Genomic DNA, 22,681 nt, shown 5'->3' on the forward strand with positions numbered 1-22,681 from the left:
TTTTTAATTTTTAATTTTAATATTTTAATATTTTGTTTTATAATATTTTTTTAAAATAAATAATATTTTATTATTTATTTTTAGTTAGGACACGCGGAAAATTGTAGCTACCTGATGAAATTAGATGACCAAGATTTAAGAAAAAGCTGATGGACAATTTTTGATCATTACCGGAAATCCTGATCCAAATTGAAACTACTCTTCACGTTCAAGCATTGACTTGAAGTCAGATCCAGTCCTGAGAAGATTAAAAATGTATCATTCATTCACAGCTGGCAAAAAGCCACCGAGTGAAGAAAACAGATTTGACACGTACTGACCATATCATGTTTGCAAACCTGTTCGAATCTTTTGTATTCACAACCAACCATTGAACCTTCTAGATCTATTCGGGTCACAAATTCAAACTCCCCTTCTAGAAATGGTTGATTTTAAGGGTAGCGATCCAATTTCGCGTTATTGAATTTAGGTTATATCAAAATATAGATATAAGATGATATAAGTTAACTTTAACCTGATCAATTTAATTAAACAGGTTAAACTCATTAACTATAACCCGTTAATTTTTTATTAAGTTTATTATTCGTGTCAAAAATTGTCTCTATCCCCTATTTACTAGCCTGATTACAGGTGGAGATGGAGCGAGGTGACCCTTTGGACGTGTCAAAAATTGTCTCCATTACTTTAAAAATTGTCTTTATCCCCTATTCAATAGGCTGATTACGAGTGGAGATGGAGCAAAGTGACCCCTTGGACGTGCCAAGAATTGTCTCTATCCCTTATTTACTAGCCTAATTACATGCGGAGATGGAGCGAAGGGACCCCTTGGACTTGTCCACATTGTCATGTCATTCATTATGTAAGGCAAAGGAGTGTGGGTCTCAAATGTCACAATTGTCTGTTTCAATATTGTTGCTTGAATTCCTTGAAGGTCATTTGAAGGCAAAGAGGCCTTATTAGCATGAATTGATTAATTGTCACATTCCTTTGGTATCAAATTTAAGTATAGAGAACTTGTTTAGAATTGCCTTGAAAAATATATAATTTTTGTCTATCGTAAAAGCCTTAAAAAGATTTTTAGAAAAACATCATTTTCAAGTTTTCCCAAAACAAGCGATTTTAAACTATTTTTAGGGCAAAAAAGTGATTTTCAAGCTAAAAAAAATTTCTTATGGCTAAATGGGATTCAGACTGTCGGTGGTTTGGCTCCATCCAGGTAGCCTTACGTAACCCTCATCGTAATGTACGTGGTTGAATGTTGATGGTCCCTACCTTTCGTTGAATAGGGAGAAAAAAACCAGACAATGTTATGGATGAAACAAAATACACATGTCATAAGTCCCTGTCATGGATGTGAATTACAAGTTTCTACTTTCTACCGTTTCACACGACAAAGAAAGATATTTTCTTGACTTAAAAGAAAATTAACTTTCATAAACACGACCAATCAAATTGGATTTTAATTTTCTCACATTATGTCGGCCACTTGCTCATCGATAAACCTACCTAACACGATTACGAAAATGAAGGTGGGAAATGGAGAAACTTAGGAGAAATCTATCAAGAAAATTTCCAAGTGTATGATTGAGAGTTTGAGTTTACCACCTATATATAAATTCAAGAGTAATGCTATATATTACATTTTTATTTCTTTATTAGTCTTTTAATATATATATTTTTAAATAATAATTTATCTAAAAGGCTATAAACATTGTCACGTTAGCCTTTAGAGAATCGATTGCCTTTTACCTCCCACCTCCCCAAGCTCTCACTTCATCTGAGGTGAATATCATCACCCAAACCAAGGCATAATGCCTAAGGGGAAGATTTTGTCAAAATCAACAAGTGCAACACTCAATTTATCTGCACATAATTAAGTAGATGGATCATCTCCACTCTATTAATGATCATGATTGGAAGCATTCCCATTTTGTATACTGAATCAGATTAATAATCTTAATGAGCCCTCATCATATATCTCCCTTTACTGTATTTGCCCAAAAAAAAAAAAAAAAAAAAAAAGAGAGAGAGGCCCATTCATGTCCAATAAAGTACCATACATAGTAGAACATTATTCATTACTCAAATATAGATAAAAGCATACAAAGGATTTCATCATTTGAAATCATTCGTTTTGACCAGTTCTCCTGAACTGCATTATTCACTATTGATATATACTATTTTTTTTTTTCTTTTTTCTTTTTTTAATACTCAGAATTATTGATATTCTTAGTACACGTACAGAGTAGTCCAAAGGCAATAGTAAAGTTTTGATCAGCTAGCTAATTAACAATTAGGGAGGGGAACACCACAAGTGCTAAGAACCTTTTTGGCACCAGGAGAATTAACATACTGCTTGAGGTTTGGATTTTTCAAGTACCCACAGAGGCATGGTTTCTGTTCCTTCAACTTGCTGCAACAACTGCTAGATGGCCTCGCCGACGACGTGATGGCCGGTAGGCATGGGCTCAACTCCGTCGGAGTGCATGTCACTGCCTCTGCCGTCGGCGTTGCTTCGCATAGAAGCACAGCTACCACCACCACCACAAAAAGCGCAGCACAAGATGCCTTCTTCATTCTCAAATCTGTTGCCTGGCCTATCTATGAAAGAGATCTAGCAATATTGGTGCGTGTATCCAACCCATCCCACACTGCTAGTATATATAACAAGCGTCCACCGCTTCGATATTTACCAGCTTGGTCCCACCTTATTTGGACGGAGACACAGTTCATCAAACGGTAACACGTGTCAATGGATCAATTCTTATTAATCAATCAGGAACATTACATCCATTCAAGACGGTTGTCCCATTTGCTGTTGGTTTCCTGGTAACCTGAGTACCTTATCTTCTTCCGTACGTTAATCCCTTTCTTATTATGGACAGATTAACTCACAAATATCTTTTACGTAACAAAATTTAATTTTATTAATCACTCCTAAAAAATATGCTTATTACCTCCATGTTATTGAATATTTTATATGGCCATTCATTCTGGGGAAAGGATTAAAGGGAAGATAATAAAATTCTATTAAAAATTCCAATATATAATAATGAGGAATCCGATATATATATATATATATATATATATATATATATATATATATATATATATATCCTTCAAGTTCAAGCATCCCACCCACTTTATGTATATTGTGTTTTTGAAGGACAAGAGTGCCAAAGTTTGAGACAATTAAGCATATAAGATTGGATTAACTTGATCAATTAACCATATAAACTTGGTGAGCATGATATAGATTAGTTTTGAGAAATTTAATAACAAAGAAGAATCTTTGAAAAGATTGCTTGTGCATGGTCCCTTTTGTCCTATTTGTAGGTTGGCAAGCTAGCTAGCAGCAACACCATTAATTGGCCATATTATTTGAAGTTATCTGTCGAAAATTGATGTATGCGCATATATATATATATGTAATGCAAAAGAAATATGTAGTAGTATCCAAGCTAGTAATGAAGATGATTTGCTTTGTCTATTTGAAAAACTATATGGAGAAAGTAGAGGATGAAGAATTTGATATGTAAAAATACAGTAGTCAACGAAGACGATCTTATACACTCTTCTCATTTAGTTAGATGCGCTCAAGACTTGGTGAAAGAGTTTAATCACGCTACATAGAGTTTGAAGAATAATACGAAGGAATTTTTTAACATAATCATCAATTCAACAGTAATTAAGGCCATGGTAGTATGGAAGGCGGTAAAATTTGAAAGAGATCTGGGATCCAACATGTAGAAGGTGACACATTAGAAATTGTGCATACTTTGCGGCAAGATGAATGTTGTTGGGGAGTCGGTATGACCAACTTTAAAAAATAATCGCACATCAAAATAAGCCACTTGTCACATAGAGTATGGTTTTCAACTCATTCACCCCACTTCCTCTTCTTCTACAACCATTCAAACAAAATAGGGATCATAAATTTTATGGTACATATTTTATTATATAGTATTTAATCGTGTACGTGGTGTTATATCATTTAAAATTTTAAATCTAAGAGTAGTTATAGTCCGAATTGTGTGCCCCTCCTACATGGGCATCATCGCTGCCCTTCCTACAAGGAAATTGGATCCTCTCTTTGGTGGCGTGATTGATCTACAAGTTATTTTTCAAACCAAACCAGAAATTGATGCCACAAAGGAGATACCTTTTAGAGCAATAAGCCACTAATTAAAGAGAATATCCAATTTCCTAAACCATAGTTAAGATAACTGTCATGTCTATATTGTGCGTATCGCAATCAACATATATGTTGAATATTGCGATACGCACAATATTTAGTTGTCATGACTAAAAGAGTTGTCGGATAATGGACCCAGCTTTTGAGGAAAACCATTAAACCAAGCTAAAAATCACCACTTAATGTTTGCAAACCTTTTGGAATATTAATCTTTTGTTTCCACATCCAATCACCCTTTAACCTTTGCTCTTAGGGTCAAAAAAAAAAAATCTCGGCAGAGAATCAAGGATAAGAAAATTGTTGGAAAAAATTTCGTCAGCAAAGGGGTGTCACTTTAGTCTCTTTTTATTATTATTATTATTTTTTATTGCTGTTTCAATTCATTGAAGTTGGTTTAAAGGAGATTGAAGAGGCTTTATTAGCCTGAATTGTCTGGCACCTTCCTTCGGTATCAGGGAGTTGGAGTAATGACATTGAGGACACCGGGCGGTGTCCCCAATATCATTACTTGAGGAAGTTACGTCATTATTAGCAAATTAGTACGTGGGGATTCAGTTATGATCATAATCAATGGTGGCGACCTGTAGATGGTGAGAGAATGATGCTCATTGTCACCTAAAAGAACAATGACACAACTTTCTAGAGTAATGATATTGGGGACACCGGCGTGCGTGAACTACGCACGCTAGGAAGTTGTGTCATTGTCTATTTAGGTGACAATGAGCATCATTCTCTCACCACCTACAAGCCGCCATCATTGATTATGATCATGACTGAATCCCCACGTACTAGTTTGCCGACAGTCTGGACATCTCTACTAATATTAAAATATCGATTAAATGATTATTATTATTATTATTTTTATAAGCATAACTTTTTCGAACCTTACTGTCAATTTACTTTTACTTAAATTAAAATTTTGCTTATTGAGCTTTATTAATTAAAAAAGAGTTCACATATGAGAATGAATATTAAAATATTGATTAAATTTATATTTTTCTATTTTTCTATAACCATAAAAGCTTAGAATAAGTAATGATTTAACAATTAATCTCTAAAATAAAAAAAAGTGGTGCATTTTCCTCTCCACCCGGTGATTCAATCAATCATACAAGTAAAATTTAATGTTGTTGCTGTCCAACTGGTGATTCAATCAATCATATAAATGTTGTTCATATTTTCCTGTCCACTTGATGGCTATAGATTTAAACGTCTTCTTCTTCTTAATAATAATAATAATAATAATAATAATAAACTAGATTGATAAAAATGCAAAATTTTACATGCAATACTGCTTTAGGACAACGAATATTGATAAATCAAAGCTGAATTCTATATCACCCCTATATTATTATTATTATTATTTTCTCATCCAAAAATAAAAAGCCAATTTACGGACTGTGATTCTCGATTCAATTCTAATAGAGATTAATCAATGTTTAAATAATAATTTATCATAATATTAAAACAATTTTGAGTTCAATTTTTACTCCACTCTACTTCTCATTTAATTTAATTTTTTTTTTAAAAAAAAAAAAAAAATTCCACATGCCATTTTTCAGTAGTTACCATGTATCATAATATATATTTCCTGTCGGCAGTGTTACCAAAACAAGCTTAATTAATGCTCTCTGCACCAAAGTACACATTCTTCATTCTAGTGCTGGCCTATTACTTCATTATGAAAACAGAGAAAGAGAATGCAATTGTAGATGAAGTAAATTGCCGGTTTCCTGGATCAGTTTTAGCTTGTTGTAATCCTCTATGCCTGTAGTAGGATTATGAAGACGAATGCTATATACACATTTTTATTTCACAATGCTGACGTGACAATTTTAACTAATTTTTATATTTTATTTTAATAAAAATTAATTCAAAAGTTGTTTGAAACTAGCGTTGTGGGATAGTTGTGGGATAAAAATGTACGAGGATAAAGCCAAAGCACATCCGATCAATATGTGGTGAACGGACAAGTAAATATGATAAATATAATTTTTGAAAGACAACGTCAACAAAAAGTCAAGATGGCCGAGTTGGTCTAAGGCGCCAGTTTCAGGTACTGGTCCGAAAGGGCATGGGTTCGAATCCCATTCTTGACATTCTTAGTTTTTACGGTCCTCCAAACTAATTACCAAATATAAATCAAATAGCAGATAATTATTTACAATAAATCTCAGTTTGTTTTTACAACACACACTTCATTTAATTCGGTAGGAGCCAATTCCAATGGAGTTTTTTTTTTTTTTTTTGATAAAGAGAAGCTTTGTTTTTCTTTCATCTTTCTTTTGAGACATTAAAATCGAACCTATTGATTATCCCATCTATTTTTCAAAGTGATTCTCTCTGTTTTGAACTCCAGTTATCTGTTGAGAGAAGTTGATACTGACATAATTACCTCGGTTCCAAATGTCTACAACTCTGTTAGCTAGAACGATTGATTGATTTAGACCTATATCTTGATTTTGTTGATATCAACTTATAAATTAATTGTCAACAGTTTGGCCAATAGACTCAACTCAAGAAAATTATTGAGAATGTCCTACTAGTCCAAGATTACTGGAAAATCAATATAGAAATAAAATACAGGTTTCTTGCCTTTGTCAAGTTTGACTTTGGTGAAAACTGAAAAGCTATGACATATCTGGTTAGATTATCATGTTGAAAATATAAGGAGATGTTTTTAAGAATGAAAGTGAGAAGCTTATTCATGGTTGAATTCTAGCTTGGTGAATGGTTTTCTTTGAAAAGAAGAACAAACAAACAGAAAATTGAGGTTAAGTTGGATATATGAGAAATGAAAGCAATCTGCTTCTATATAAACCGAACGCCTAAGAATATTTGAGTTTATGGTATGGCCAACAAGCTTAAAATCAAGTTCATATGATTTGGTGCTATACGCGGTACGCAACCACATCAAAATTGCAGCATACAATCTACAGGCCGGTACCCCCTTCGCTGTACCTCAACGAAACCAGCAAAAGAATAAAAAATAAGAGAGTTCCTGTCTTCGATCAATCACGACCTCGTAAATTGGGGAGGAAAAACCACTTCATCTAACATATTAGGAGTTTTTTTTTTTAATCCCCGGACATCGTCTTTGGTTCTGAGTTTCCTAAAAAACAAAATCTCTCCCTGGACCACTGATAGGGAAATTTAATCTTCAAGTTTCCTCTTGGCTCTTTACTTTGGCCTAAGCACGTCTGTGAAATTGCCCCTCATGATACGCCTGAATCTAGTGTCCTCTACGGGCAACGGTGACACCGGCCTAGGGGACTCAGCTAGCTCTTGCGGTGGCTCTGCAGTTTCCTTCTTGCCCAACAGCCCACCCTCACCAAAGAAACTGCTCACTGATGAGGCAAGGCCAAGATGGGCATTCACCACCTTACTGATTGTCTCCAGAGTTCCACCTGATCTTTCCTTCATTATGATTTCAAGGGCTTCCTTGTGTGCTGGATCAAGCGCATCCGAGTCTTTTAACAGGTTCTGAACGGCAGGTAAGAGGAAGTCTCTAACGCTAGTTGCTGGGAGATCTGCAACTCAAGCAAAGATGAAATTCAGCCTCCTACGGGCATCATACATATAGCATGTGAAGTAGTTGAGATTATACAAGTAATCACAAATACATCAACAGCCACTGATAAAAACATTTGAAAAGGAACAAATAATAGTCACTCATTACCCAAAATGCTTAGGCTCCATTGTTAAAATTCTTCTTTTGCTATTTGTTTTCTGTTCTTAAAAAGACATCAAATGTTTTATAGAACTCACACCTAGTTCTCATACTAGAGTCCATATATTGGTCCATGTCTTAGCCACTTCTTCTCAAACGGATAGTCCACAAAAAGCTAATTGACAACCACATATAATGGTTCTGGGTCAAATTGTAGACCATTGAGGCAAAGATCTAAGAAACTCATGAGATTTTATTAGATTACACATGCTAGAAACAAACATCTGTCATCTGTCCCAAAATTTTAGATGAACCAGTCATTTCTTACTTGACAGAAACCATACAAGTTCTGTGATATTTTTTACTAATTATTTGCCCAAACATCCAACAGAAACATATAAATAAGCAAAACATAGACACTCAACCAACTTCTACGGAGCAACCATATCACTAGAGCATATAACTCAATATCATGTGCAATCAACCTTGAGTTGAAGTTCATGACTGGCAATATATTTCAAAGTGGTGAAGGTAAAGGACATAAGAAGAACATAAATGCGGTCTTCCCAAAAAAAAAAAAAAAAAAAAGGAAGCAAACCTGTAGCGTCCAGAGCACGGATTGCCTCACAAAATGCATTGGCTTTCTCACGGCGACGCAAGACATCACTTGCAGAATTTGGCATGGCTGAGAGTTGGAAAATCTTGGACAAAAGATGTATATCATGTTAAAGAAACAAACAGCGTAATCCATTCACTTGATATTAGAAGGAAACTAGGAAAGTTATATATCTAATTCAAAACATTAAATGAGAAGTCTAAAGAATAATCTTCTTCTAAAGGAAGAAGGTTGAGGATATAATCTCGTAATCTTTCTGTTGTATGTGGTACAGCGACCACCAGTGCACGAACTACAGCAATAGTAGCTTCATGAGATCCATCTTCAAGAAAAGCATCCATTTGTACATGTATCTTATCAACAATCTAGGAATATCGAAGTTTGATCAGCCACATGCGTTAAAACTGCTCCATTAACAAGGCCAATGTCAATTGAAGAGACAAAAAAGAATGATACCATATCATTTCTAAAATGCTGGGCCACAGCTCCGAACGCATCAATGCTTGCATACTTCACATTCAGGTTTTGGTCAGAGCCCAGAGTAACTAGGGCAGGCAAAATGTGAGCAGAAGCAACTTTTGCATCAACATATGGCACCTATTAAACATATGTAATTACAGAAGTCACAATCTTAATGTCAGATGCACCTTGATATTTTGAATTCATAAAGTGAGTATGCTTACAATGCATTTCAACAAATTGGCAGCACTGATTTTCATATTCATGTTGGAGCTCACAACCATTTCCCATAGAATGTTAAATATCATACCATGATGTTCTTCAAATGTGCTGCATTATGGAAACGACCTATCACTCACACAATGAATTACAAAAATTTCGTTTTGAAGTGATTTTGATATACGAACCAAAGGAAACGGACAGCATTGACAATCTCATTGCGCTTTGTTGGCATACTTTCCTCCATGCTACCTTCAACTAACAGCTTTCTCAAGTACTCTGCTAATTGCCCACGCTTGTTAGGAGCAGCCAAAACACCTGCCAAGAGTAGTGGTAGGACACACATAATAGCAAGTTTCTCGGCCACAGCAGTTCTTGGTCTCAAACCTGTAATCAAGCAACAGTCAAAGATCTCACAATGATGTGAAAGAACAGTAATGTGTTAAGATCCATTACCCTTTATTCTCGATTGGATGCCGGAAGGGAAAAATGTCAAATCAGCATTATCTCCAACCGCTACCAAAAATACAGGCAGCATTATGTGTGTGAGATAAGAATCCCCAAATCGTTCAGAAAGAGCCAACAAAAACTGCATTACCAATATATAGATTAATAAAAACTGGAAGAGCACTACTCTCATCATTAAGACAAATTGTAAACATGAACAGCCTTAAAGGGTACAAATTGATACCTTTGTAGTTCGATTTCGTAAACTATCTTCTTTCTGAGGTAACAAGCATGCTAGCTTAATCAAGTCTGGAAAGCAGTCAACATGCATCCATTCAAATGCAGGCCATTCAACATGTCCCCTATCATATATTAAATGACTCAGAACCAAATATGACCAAAGGAAGACTCTCAAATGAAATAATGATATTATCTACAGATATAAGGTTATGTAACAACTGAACGAAAAAATGTATTTATAAAACAAATAAAAGGGGCGGAGCTTACCCTGCATACAATTCAAGCAATGAGGTTGAAAATGCTGTTCCTGTTGTTTCAGGAGTAGGAGAAAATGGGCATGTCTCGAGTGCTTTCTGGCACATATAAGGAAGCAATTCTGTCAGCACTCTTAGCAAAACATCAATATTCCAGCGCTCTCTTTCTCCCAAAACATGAAGATGTGACTCCACAGACCCTTCAACCCCCGAAAGAGGTGGACAGCGCTGCAACATTAGGAAAGTACAGGAGAAAAGGTATTATAAAGCACAAATCAAAGAGTCCTCACTAACAAGTAAGAAATGGTAAGAAAGAAGCATACCTGAGCAGCGCTCACAATATGAGAAAGTGAAACTCTTAAAACATGGTCTAATTTACTTCCCCAACTTATTACTGCAGGAAGTAGTTCTTTGAGTGTAGTTTCCACCACTACTCCAGAAGGATCACAGACCAATTGGAACATGAGCTCCTCCACCTATCAACAAACAAAATAAATTATTGGAGAAACCATTTTTTTTTTCTTTTTTCATTTTATAGCTTCTTTCTCTTGTAAGCCATCGTATTATGTTAAGGGGAAAAGGCTCCATTCCCTAGACCATGTGTCATCAACCTGTTCTAGAGCTTACATTGCAGCCAATTCTGTCAAGTCAGAATTCTTCTCCATGACTGCCTCGAAGCATATTTAGTGAGGCTGACCTTGAAATATTTATCCACATTTGGAAAGCGCGGAAGCAGCAAAGCGAGATTATGAGCAGCAGCTTCCCGGACAACAGTTGCAGAATCTTCTATCAGTTGTTGCACAATAGATAAAATAAGAGAATCACGAATCTCAGGCCGTACAAATTCTGCAAGCTCTCCACATGATTGAGCAACAAGCAGCCTACGCTCCTCATACATGTGATTTATCTGCAATGCATGAAAGAAATGAATGAGTACCTATTCCTTGAGGTAAAAGCAACAGAATTGGTAAAATAAGATCTATTCATCGAGAAGGAAAAACTTACTTGTTCCCAGCACTGGGGAAGCAATTCTGTTTCTGTTCTCATCTCTCCAACATTCTTAGCAAGGTCAACGCATGCCTGAAACAGAGTCGAATAGATTAAACATCATGCTTTTAGCAGTATATCTGACTTACAACACAAATTTAATTCCTCAAGCAATAACCTACATCCATTATAATTCGTCTCTGTTGCTCATCTGGGCGTTTGATTAAATTAAACAATGTGTGGGTCAAGGAATCTCTGGTGCTGCTATCTGGATGGCGTTCAATCGCACACATTATCAGTGGAAGAAGCTCCTGTAGATAAATAACACCAATACATTATAAATAGAACACTTCATTTGGAAAAATACAGAGATAAATTGTAAGTTTAAAATAAAAAAATAAAAATTGCTCAAAAGCAAACCTCGCGATGGTTGATCAAGACGTAAGGTACAATCTTAGGCAAGGCATCTGCCAAGATCTGTATGGTTCCTAAGCCCTGTTGAAGCATAATAAATGTCAGATACGGAGTACAATAAAATTCCACCATACAAGCATATGTAAATTCTTCTTTTCATTTTTTGGGGAGATAGGGGAGTGATGCAAATTCAAAGTTTTGTATTTAAATGGAGGGTCGGCCCCATCAAGAAAATTAAGATTGCACTGTGACATTATTACAAATAAGAATCCACCCCAAACCCCTGCAGCTTTTTCTGGCTGAGCTATAGGGAAAGACTGTATAATGCCCTTATACAAGAGTAAAATGAACTTGCCATATTTTCGGGAACAACTTCACCAGATGAATCGTCTGATTTTAAAAGTAGCCTGCTTTCTTCTGATCGCGGTTCACCATTATGTTTGGAAACATTTTCAATGTTTTCCAAAGCATCATTATCATTTGACGGACTAAGTACAAACTCTTGTGAAACTTCCTTAGATTTATCCATGTTGTCATCCACAATTTGAGTAGCCTGTAATTGAGCAACTTTATTATCTACAACTCCGGATGATGCATCAACTGGATGAGATATTATGCTTTTATCTTCAAGTATCTCGAAAACTTTCTCTTCTGTCTGTGCAGATTCTTTCTCAGAATTGACGGAATTTACAGAATCAGAACTAATGTTTTTCGCTTTCAAACCTTCTATTTCCATCTGCAGTGATATTATTTCTTCCTTGTATTTTTCTAATGGTTGGGATTGCACATGATCAACATCACCAGCTATCAAATTCCGTCCCCAATGAGATCCTTCTATGTGCATTTTCAGTGCAGTGATTTCAGCTCTGCAATCATTCAGCTCCTTCCGCTGGCGCTCCAAGGACTGCTTCAAATCATGTACCTGAAAGTCAAGAAATCATCAAATTGTTCTCTCGTGTAGTTGAGTATCATTATTGTTTAGACAGCTGTCCTAGAATTTAGCGCAGTGAGGGAAAAGTACCAGGTTCTCTTTGTCTTTAAGATCCTTCTGAAGAGCTTCTAAGGATTTAGTTAATGCACTTATTTGACCTTCAGCCAAGTCTCTGTTCTTTAATAACAACTCCTTTTCATGATTAAGCCTCTCTTTTTCTTTTAGCAATGACGCATTTTCTCGAAGCATGGCAATTTTCTCCTGCAGCACAAGGTGCACCGTGCACTGTCATTATCCACAGTTCAGAGCAAACAGAAATTTGAAAGAGCTTCAAGATACATCAAATGATGCAACCTAAGTATTTACAACATAGGGATCGAGTATCTTTCACAATAATGTCTCAATCAAAGGAAAATTTAGAAAAAGAAGAAAAACCACTCTGCGCAACAGCAATTGGCAAAATAAATAGCAACGAAAATATGGGCAAAATTCACAACTCTTAAGGATAAGACTGCAATGACTTCAAGGATGTAGATCACAATTTGCATATTACCAATCTAATGAAAGAATGCTAGTTTTAGGAATGGTGCTTTACCAGACTACATATCCAAATCTTGACAGATATATTGAACCACGATGGTCAATGCCAATTGATACATTGATGTATCTGTGCACTTTCAGGTCAACAGCTCCATTCTTATGTCTAAACAAATTAAGAGTGCAGATAAAAATGTCTTCATGGGCGCAATGCGACATTGTTTTATTAATCAAAATTGCAATGATGAAAAGTTCAATTTCATTCATGAACCCATTTATACTCCCGTTAGCAGCATAATATTTATCAAGCACACTGGAGATCTCCTGTAAGAAAGCCAAAGTGGATTGCAGGTGATGATCTTTCAACAAGTCTAAGATCATCAAGTCTAGTGGAGCTTGGTGAAATGCAATAAATTAAAACAATGCAAAGGGCTACAGACATTTATCATAATCTCTTTGAAAGTACATAAGAAGTGACTTGCCTAAATGTCTCAGGGAATACCTCAGCAGCCTCTGTAGTGGATGAAAGATACTGATAATAATAATGTCGTAAAGCATCTGGTACGCATGCAGGTGTATTCTGCCAAACCTCTAGGTTCTGATCTGTGACCTGAAGTGAAAATATTGACAGGTTATGATAATATTTTTGAGATTAGATGCACAATTAATTGACAATCATACATATGTGACATGATTAGAGGTTTTATATATGCAGTGTGGCAACAAACAAGTCAGAAATTAACATACGAGATAGTTTCCAGTGCCATCTTTACTGCAATCAGCAGCTGCAAATCACATATCCTGCCTGATATGAACTTTTTCATATGCTCCTTTTATTTTCCTTAAATTTACTTTTTTATTTGAGAGCATTTTCTTGATTTCACAGAAAAAAAGAGCATGCATGTAACATGTGTTTTTCTGTCAGCTTTAACGAATTGAGCTACTACAAGAGTTCTTTTTACCATCGACTGGCAGTTAAATCTGGTTGAGTGTGATAGTTGGTAGTTCGTGGGGAGCACCATGTAAATGAGTGGTAATTAATGGGGCTAAGTGTAATTAATCCTAAAAATAAGATACAATCATATAAAAACCACTTCTTATGGACTTTTATGAATCTTTCTAAAGAAATAAATAAATAAATACTTGTTTGAATAAAGTCATGGCAGTGTTACCAAATTCTTGTACCCACCCTATGATTTGTAAAGCAGATTATGCATATTAATTCGTGGTACTAGTACTACCATGTTCCAATTCCCAAAATATTGTAAAAGAAACCATAAAACATGGGGAAAATAAAAATTAAAAGAGATAAAGATTTGTCATTGATTAGTTTTTTATGTTTGTACATGCGTATATATCTATAAAAAATGGGTACATATGTGTATATCTACATTTTGCATATCATACCAAAGCGACCAAATAAGCATTTTAATGTAAACACAACCCCGAATAGGGAACCTTGTATGCCTGGCCCCAATGTAACCCACACCGAGTATTGGACCATGCCAAATTCCTATACCCATATCATGAACCCAAAAATACATTGTTCCTGGTAATCTCAAATCATCCTGAGATTTTTTTTTAAATAAAAAAATAAAAAGAAAGAAAAAAGCACATACAAATGCATACATAGCTAAATGCATGTTTTTCTCTTGCCAGGCTGGCAAGACAGCCTGCAAATGCATTACATCCGATTGTTTCAGCCTTCCAATGGTGATTGACAAAAGTTGTCAAGAAAAATTAAGGAAGCTAGAAGAAAAACAACTAGGAAAAAGAACTCTTATTTTTCATTGATTAATTTATGTGTGTATATATACAAAAGTGTATATATGTGCATATGTACATACAAGCATATCTTACCAAAGTGACCCAAAGAGTCATTCTAATGCTAACCACAACCCGAGATAGTGAACCTTCTAACCCTAGGTGTAACGACCTAGGGAAAAGAGTTAGCCACATCTGCGCTATTACCCCAAAAGGACTAGTCAATTTGGAGTTTCCCTAAAATTCATTATAAAACCCAGTTTCGCCTAGTAACTAGGCAATGTGGGACTTAGCACCCATGACTATCTTTATAACCCACACACTTTATGTGGGTTTCTTCTCATCTTCCCAATATGGGACCAGGGGTGTTACAAACTCTCCCTCTTAAATTCCTGACATCCTCGACATGGCCACGTCATGTAGTGCTCCAGTACCACATGACCTGGCATTACTAGGTAGCTCTAATACCATTTGTAACAACCTAGGAAAAAACGCTAGCCACATTTGCGCTATTACTCCAAAAGGACTAGTCAGTTTGGAGCTTCCCTAGAATTCATTATAAAGCCCAATTTCACCTAGTAACTAAGCAATGTGAAACTTAGCACCCATAACTATCTTATAAACCACACACTCTATGTGGGCTTCTTCTCATCTTCTCAATATGAGACTGGGGTGTTACACTAGGCCCAATGTACCTTGTACCAGGTATAGGAGCATGCCAATATCATGGTCCAAACTCAAAGGAAACTAAAAAAAACAACCACAAAAAAAAAAGAAAAAAAAAAAAAGAAGCTTAATTGTTATTGATGAATTTTACTTGTTTATACATGCATTTGTATCTATATATAAGAATGTGCATACATATGTGCACGTGTGTACAAATACATATATGCATATCATTGCCAAAGGACCCAAAGGAACGTTCTAATGCGAGCCACAGCCCGAAATAGTGAAGCTCATAAGCCTAGCCCCATAACCGGGTATACAAGCATGCCACATCCCTGTACCTGTATCACGACCTCGAACATAGCATGTTCCAGGTAACTCTAGAAACAATATTCTAATGGTGATTGAAATAGGTTGATAAGAAAATTTAAGGAAATTAGAAGAAAACAACTAGGAAAAAGAAAACACATATGCATATGTCAATAAGAAAGAAAGAAGTCATCCTTTTCAGAAACAAATTGAACAAAGGAAGAGAGAGAAAGCAAATACATAGGGAGCGTTAACAGTCTTGCATACCTCTTCATAAAATGTCATTGCAGTGAGCCGATACCCTGCTATAAGTAAATATTCCTTTACAGCACAATTAAGATCTCGACGTTCATTATCCTTCAAAGGGCCCAAATCAGAGAAGGAAACATTTCTCGTTTTCCATTGAAATTCTGGTCCATTATTTACAGAAACATTTATATTTGACTCTGCAAAAGCATCCAAGATAGAAAGAATCGTTAAAATGACAGTAGTTTTTTCATAAGTAAAAAACAAACATGATAAGTAAATGACAGTACTTAGCAATTGATTAGCAATTGATTATTTAGGAGGAGTACATTCAACTGTTGATCTTCAATATGACACTATTTAACAGTTGCTTTATTGGGTTTAGACAAAAACAACTGTCACCTAATGGTAACAAGGGCGCAAACATGGGTGTTAGTCTCCAGGACATTGTGTAGCATGGTGATGAAAAATTGAATTCCAGCATATAAATACAAGCATAGTTGTCAATTTATTCATTGCAATTTACAAAAACAGAGAAATAAGCATCCTTACTATTTTATGCAATAAACTCATAGCCAATGCACTGGATATATTTGGTAGCTCATCATAAACATATGGCTTCATTGATTAAATAACTAAAAAACATGGACTCTTTCAGATAGAATGCAGTGCACATGTAGGATATTATCATGACAAACCATATAATTGAACATAATACAGAAAAATCTGTCTGAAACGTACAAAAGAACATCAGTTAAAAACATCATGTACACATGAGAAATTACCACTCAATTCATCCAGGGGTATCTCTGTTTTCTTCTGTAATTCAGCCTTGTATTTCAAGATGTCCTCTTGGGCTAAACGAAGCTCATACTCACTGATTGCTAATTTTTCTTCTATTGCTTCTTTCTCTTCTAGCAAACTCTGAGGGTCCGCAACTGCATTTCAATAATGAAAGAGGAAAAGAAGAGAATCAGTCATGTTCTGAATTTAATGAAGAAACATAAAATTAAATTTGGAATTTTAATTTGTGATTCAAGCATGAACCAGAATCATCTAAAGGTGCATTCATTGCATAACCAAATTTTAATTTTCAACGAGACCAAGAAAAGCATGATTAAATATTCCAACTAATGAACTAATGGTATCAGCAACGACCACTAAGAAACAAGTGATTCAAAGGTGGAACGCATATTAATGTATTACACCCATCATATTCCTCTTGTTCACGTGGACAACCTGGAGGGGCATGAAAAGCATGATTAAATATTCCAACTAATGAACTAATGGTATCAGCAACGACCACCGAGAAACAAATTATTCAAAGGTGGAATGCATATTAATGTATTACACCAATCATGTTCCTCGTTGTTCATGTGGAAAACCTGGAGGGGCAAGGATAATCATTCTTTAAACAACGTAGAGCAGAATACAAATTCACTCCAAGCCATTTTCCTGTGTTCATTATTTGATGGCTGCATGCTTTAGGTAGCATAAATTGTGATTCTTTCTTGGAGTTCATTGCTCTCTTAAATTTTTTGGTTTAAGCTTCTTGAGAGGATAAAGTATACTCATCCTGTGTATCTATTTATTTTTTTCTTTAATAAATCCTTTAAGATGTAACTTAGGCTCTTTGAAAAAATAAATCCTGGAAATGTTAAGACCCTGCATTACATTGTGCTGCTGGGCTGCAGAAAACTGCATAAAACAATGAATCCTGCTTTTCTTCTTAGTAAGTGACACTTCCCTAGAAATACATTAGGCTCTAGTTGGAGGAAATATGTTAGTCACAGCCTTAAATGTTTTTCTGGTTGATGATCAGGTAAAACTTAACATGATATCTGCCTTTTACCAGTTTTTATTGCATTATCTTTTTATTTTTTTATTTTTTTGATGAGTAATGCAATATATATCAAAAACCGCAGAGGGGCTCAACTCTAGTACACAGGAAGTATACAAGAGAACACATAAATATGAGCATTATCAAACCATACCATGTAAGTCTTCCTATTTTATAGCAGTTAACAAATTTACTACATATACAAGACATGATACAACGTGACATAGAATCTTACTAGCTCCTCTGACCACAATGCATTTTACAATTATATATTTCTCAAGTTTCCACCTAGGCACCTACTATACTTCAAAGAATACGTCGCAACATTTCCTACCACCACTGTAATTGGAAGGCCATTAACTTTGTACGATGAAGTGTAAGTAAATCTCAGTGATCTAGTGGATAAAGTTATTCTCTTTCCTTATTTTCTTTCTTGGTTCTAGCCAATATGTGAACCTAAATTTGAAATGGCGCCACCAATAAAAAAATATTGAATGTGCCAAAACCATTAGGCAGAAATATGCATCAGTGGATGCGTATCTCACTCACATTAATATAATTTTCCTAGACATTGACTTAGGGATTCCTTCATGAATCCTAAAGAAAGCACCACGTTGTTCCTCTAGTAGACTTCTGTATACGCTAGATCTGGAGACTGAGAAAAATGAAGACAAAAATCATAATCGGATTGAATGTTTTATGTCATTTCAACTGAGAGTAACTAAAAGGATATCTTTAGCCAAGTCGAATAATCTTCTTAGAATCAATTGATAGGTTCAGTCTCCGCCACAGCAATGAACCAAATAATTATGATCCAAGCTCTCAGTCTCATTGCCTTCCTCAACAACGAAATGGAGCAAGAGCTGTTTCTTGATTGATCATTTTTCTAAATGTTTCTGAACATTATAATTAAACGTCAAGAACTGGATGTTTTCTGTATCGCAAATTTCTCAACGCCGCAATTTGACTTGAAAAATGGCATGCATTTGTTTAGGACAAATCTAATCCTTATCGATTCTCCGAATCCCAAGACATAAAATTGACCTCCAAATAGAATCGAAAAAGCTACCAGTAACTCAGTAACAAAGGAACCAATATCATACATATTGAACTACAATTAAATCAAATTCTCTCAAACTTCCAAATCTATTCTCAAAAATGGACACCCCAATTAAACCAATCTTCATTTAGAGAGAGAGAGAGAGAGAGAGAGAGGGAGAGAGAGAGTGAGAGAGAGAGAGAACCTCGTAAAGAGCTGAAGCGAGAGATCTGGTCGGGAGGGAACTGAGAGGCATCAGAGAAGAATTCCTTGAGGCGAATCGCCTGGGCGTCTCTGCCATCGTCGAGGAGCTCGTGGAGGAGCTCGAATGCCGTCAACAAGTACCTCTCCTCCAACAGAAAGTTCACCGCGCAATTGCACAGCGACGACCTCTCCACATCCATCTCACTCTCTCTTTCTCTCTCTATATATATATATCAGATTGATATATCCAAACCCTAATCTCTCTCTCTCTCCGTCGCCATTGGAAAATTGACGAAGCTCTTGAGCTAGATCTCTGTGTGTTTGTACAGCAAAAATGTCCACAGGGCTTTTGTGTGTGCTCGGGTAGTTGGAGGAGGGGGAACGGGGTTGTGCTGCTATGCATCCGCGTAAGGCTTCATGGTTAGCTATAATCAGTAACAGCCGCTGACTTGGTGACAGAATATTGACTGTTGGATTGTGCTGACTTTAAATTTTTCTATTAAGGGAAATTGATGGTCTGGATGAGGCAGAATTATGGCCCCCCTTTCAGATTCATTTCCTGATCCCGGGAAAGGTCAGATCTGTTTAGCGTGTGGCTAGGCTATGCCTTTTTAGTGTACTGCGATTCAGCGAATAAGGATAACGGTTGAACTTTCGACGGGACCGGCATTAACTAATTGCTGTTAAATGTAATTTTGGAGCATTTTTTGGCCAGCATATAGATTAAACAAAAAAATAAAAACCACTTCTTAAACAGTTGAGCCCATTTGCAGGATGAGACTTAGGTGTTGGGTCTACTGTCCACACACCGCACCGGTGTGAGTACTGTTCACTCACACCGGGTGGTGTAACACCTGAAATTTAAAAACAATAAATGTTTTTCGTTTGGGTTTACAATTTTTTTTCTATTTTATTTAACTAAATTTAAAATTGTGAATATCTAGAAAAAAACAAAAAAAGTTGAGATTATATTTGACTCTTTGAGTTGTTTAAAGAATATAAAATCTAATAATAAAAAATCTAATTCAAAAAAAAAAAAATATATATATATATATATATATATATATATATATATATTACAAAAAAATTTTAAAAAAAAATTTGGGGTGGTTCAAGGGGTGGCTCATCCACCCCCAAAACTAATGGGACCGGCCACCCCCAATAGCGGTTTTAGGGTAGCTCTGCCACCCTAAAAACAGGCTGAAAAACAACTGATGTAGACTATAATGTCCGGGGGTATATGAGGAAGACTCGAATTGATAAATGTGTGAAGACGCCCCGAAAGATAGTGACACGATCCCAGACTCAGACAGCAAAAGAGGTAGTCCCTGGAATTGAGATCGATCGCACATTGACTACGATCGAGCACAGTGCACCTGATTTGGAAGGTAGTCCCTGGAACTGCGACCGAGCGCACGTTTGAGCGCACAAGTCCCTTGTAGTGCGATCGAACGCACTCGGAGAATTCTATATTATTTTTTCGCTATTATTTGTTTTAAACTGACTTAGTTTACTTATTTTACTAGGATTAGGGTTGTGGGTGTAACACCCCACCTCAATGACACACAATATTGTCCGCTTTTTAGCTCCCCCAAACCAGACTTCCCAAGAGGTCACCCATCCTGGTACTACTCTAGTAAAAGCACGCTTAACTGCGGAGTTCTGATGGAATCATGACCATCACGGCTTTAAAGCGCGTTGTTGTCATTAAGGGTGTAGTATACATTTAAGCACATCCTCATCTCCATACCCAAGCGATGTGGGACGTCACAATCACCCTCTTTTAGGGCCCAGCGTCCTCGCTGGCGACCCTCATGGGATTAGCCCATTCTTGGCGTTCGCCCCAGCAAGCACCCGCTAGTGACCTTCATGGGCTTGTGCACGCTCCCCCCATCTCAGGCTGAGCAATGGCTTTAATACCATTTGTAACACCCCACCTCAATGACACACAATATTGTCCGCTTTTTAGCTCCCCCAAACCAGACTTCCCAGGAGGTCACCCATCCTGGTATTATTCTAGTAGAAGCACACTTAACTGGGGAGTTCTGATGGGATCATGACCATCACGGTTTTAAAACGCGTTCTTATCATTAAGGGTGTAGTATACATTTAAGCATATCCCCATCTCCATACCTAGGCGATGTGGGACGTCATAGTGGGAGCCCTAATTCCGTTCTTTACTAGTACTAGGAGTCTTGGGGCTATAAATACATGATTATAGCTTCTTGAAAAGACAGTTTATGTTATTTGATCAGTTTTCTTTCAATAAGAATTACTCGGAGGAGTTTTCTTTATATTTTCCCTTAAAACATTAGATAGACTCTATAGTTTTTAGAATAATTCTCAGATCTTTAATAGACTCAAAATCTAAGAATTATTTATCATTCTTCTTGTATTGTTTTACTCGCTTCCACTTAATCAAGCTGCATCAACAACTTAGGGGTGGCAAGGCCATCCCCAAAATGGATGGGGGGTGGTCGAGCCACTCCCAGTAGTTGCGAGCTCAACCACCCCCAGTAGTTGCGAGCCACCCTCAGATTTTACAAGGGTGACGGAGACACCCTTAAAAAGTGCTTGGGGTGGCCGATCCACCCCCTAGAGGGTGGATCGACCACACTCAAAACTAATGGGGGGTGGCTCGGCCAGCCCCAACTGGTTTCAAGGAGATGGATCGGCCACCCCGAGACTCTTAGTGGTGGTCAAGCCACCAACCCCTAAATATAATTTTTTAAAATTTTTCTTGATTTCTAAAATTTTATTTAATGTTTTTTTTATTATTTTGGTTGAAAAATTTTCAATAAAGTTGAAATTTTTTTAGTTTAGTGTTAGTGGTGTTAAATCAACCAAAAAATAATAATAATAATAATAATGTGGAGATTAATTGGGAAGAATTGTCTTCCCAAACAAGCCCGAGTGCTAGTGCACACCACCCAGTGCGACTACTGTTTACTCACACCAATGTGGTGTTTAGCACTAATCATCCATAACATTCTTATGTAGGACTAGAAGTACTGATAATCTATTGGACAACTTTCTATCCTAATCACTTTTTTAAAGGTTTTTTGTAAAATATTTTGTAAGCCAAGCATTTCTCATAAATTATTAAGGTGGAACTTACAATGTTACGTACTAGCGTAACTTGTTGTGTTATACTGTTATTGGACATCAAGCTGGAAGTAAAATTCGGTACAATTGTTTTATAATTGGATGATGTAGCAGTCAAAAATTAAAAATCAATCATGGGATCAATATAAAAAATAGGTAAAATTATAGTTTACCCCATAAAGTTGACAGCATTTTTCAATTCGAACATCAAAGTTTCAATTTTTGCAATCCACCCCCCCAAAGTTTCAAATTTTTGCAATTTGACTAATTGTGTCCAAAACTTCCTATATTGCCCCTATTTTTTATTTTTTATTTTTTTATAAAAAAATTATAAAAATAAAAAAATTCGGGGTGGCTTGGCCATCTGGCCATTTTTGCACCCCTAAATTTATTTATTTTTCATAAAAAATACAAAAAATAAAAATAAAAATCAGGGGCAATATGAGAATATTGGAATAATATTGGTCAAATTGAAATAAATTGAAACTTTGTGGGGGTGGATTGCAAAAATTGAAACTTTGATGTTCGAATTGAAAAAC

General features: G+C 36.0%; 2 protein-coding genes and 1 non-coding gene across 3 annotated transcripts; 1 reads left to right on the forward strand and 2 right to left on the reverse strand.

Moving 5' to 3' along the window:
- Window positions 1-2,042: 2,042 nt before the first annotated feature.
- Window positions 2,043-2,650, reverse strand: LOC132181511 (non-specific lipid-transfer protein 2-like). The gene has a single exon (XM_059594763.1). The coding sequence runs from the start codon at window positions 2,575-2,577 to the stop codon at window positions 2,287-2,289; it is 291 nt and encodes a 96-aa protein (XP_059450746.1). The 5' UTR covers window positions 2,578-2,650; the 3' UTR covers window positions 2,043-2,286.
- Window positions 2,651-6,213: 3,563 nt separating this feature from the next.
- TRNAL-CAG (transfer RNA leucine (anticodon CAG)) lies at window positions 6,214-6,294 on the forward strand. The gene has a single exon. It is a non-coding gene; the product is annotated as a tRNA-Leu (tRNA).
- A 687-nt stretch (window positions 6,295-6,981) lies between these two features.
- LOC132181005 (uncharacterized) lies at window positions 6,982-19,619 on the reverse strand. Its single transcript, XM_059594043.1, is given in 20 exon segments — window positions 6,982-7,725; window positions 8,464-8,578; window positions 8,721-8,846; window positions 8,938-9,078; window positions 9,165-9,270; window positions 9,348-9,546; window positions 9,616-9,748; window positions 9,851-9,968; window positions 10,114-10,328; window positions 10,424-10,576; window positions 10,798-11,007; window positions 11,106-11,180; window positions 11,270-11,398; window positions 11,508-11,582; window positions 11,857-12,423; window positions 12,523-12,693; window positions 13,472-13,579; window positions 15,976-16,154; window positions 16,740-16,892; window positions 19,039-19,619. Coding segments are annotated over 20 exon segments (3,549 nt in total). The 5' UTR covers window positions 19,238-19,619; the 3' UTR covers window positions 6,982-7,348.
- Window positions 19,620-22,681: the final 3,062 nt, after the last annotated feature.

The sequence above is a fragment of the Corylus avellana genome, chromosome ca5 (assembly GCF_901000735.1).
Source record: "Corylus avellana chromosome ca5, CavTom2PMs-1.0".
Classification (NCBI taxonomy): Eukaryota; Viridiplantae; Streptophyta; class Magnoliopsida; order Fagales; family Betulaceae; genus Corylus; species Corylus avellana.

Coding starts and splice junctions, on each gene's coding strand:
- LOC132181511 (XM_059594763.1), bottom strand. CDS start 2,577: ATGAAGAAGGCATCTTGTGCTGCGCTTTTTGTGGTGGTGGTGGTAGCT.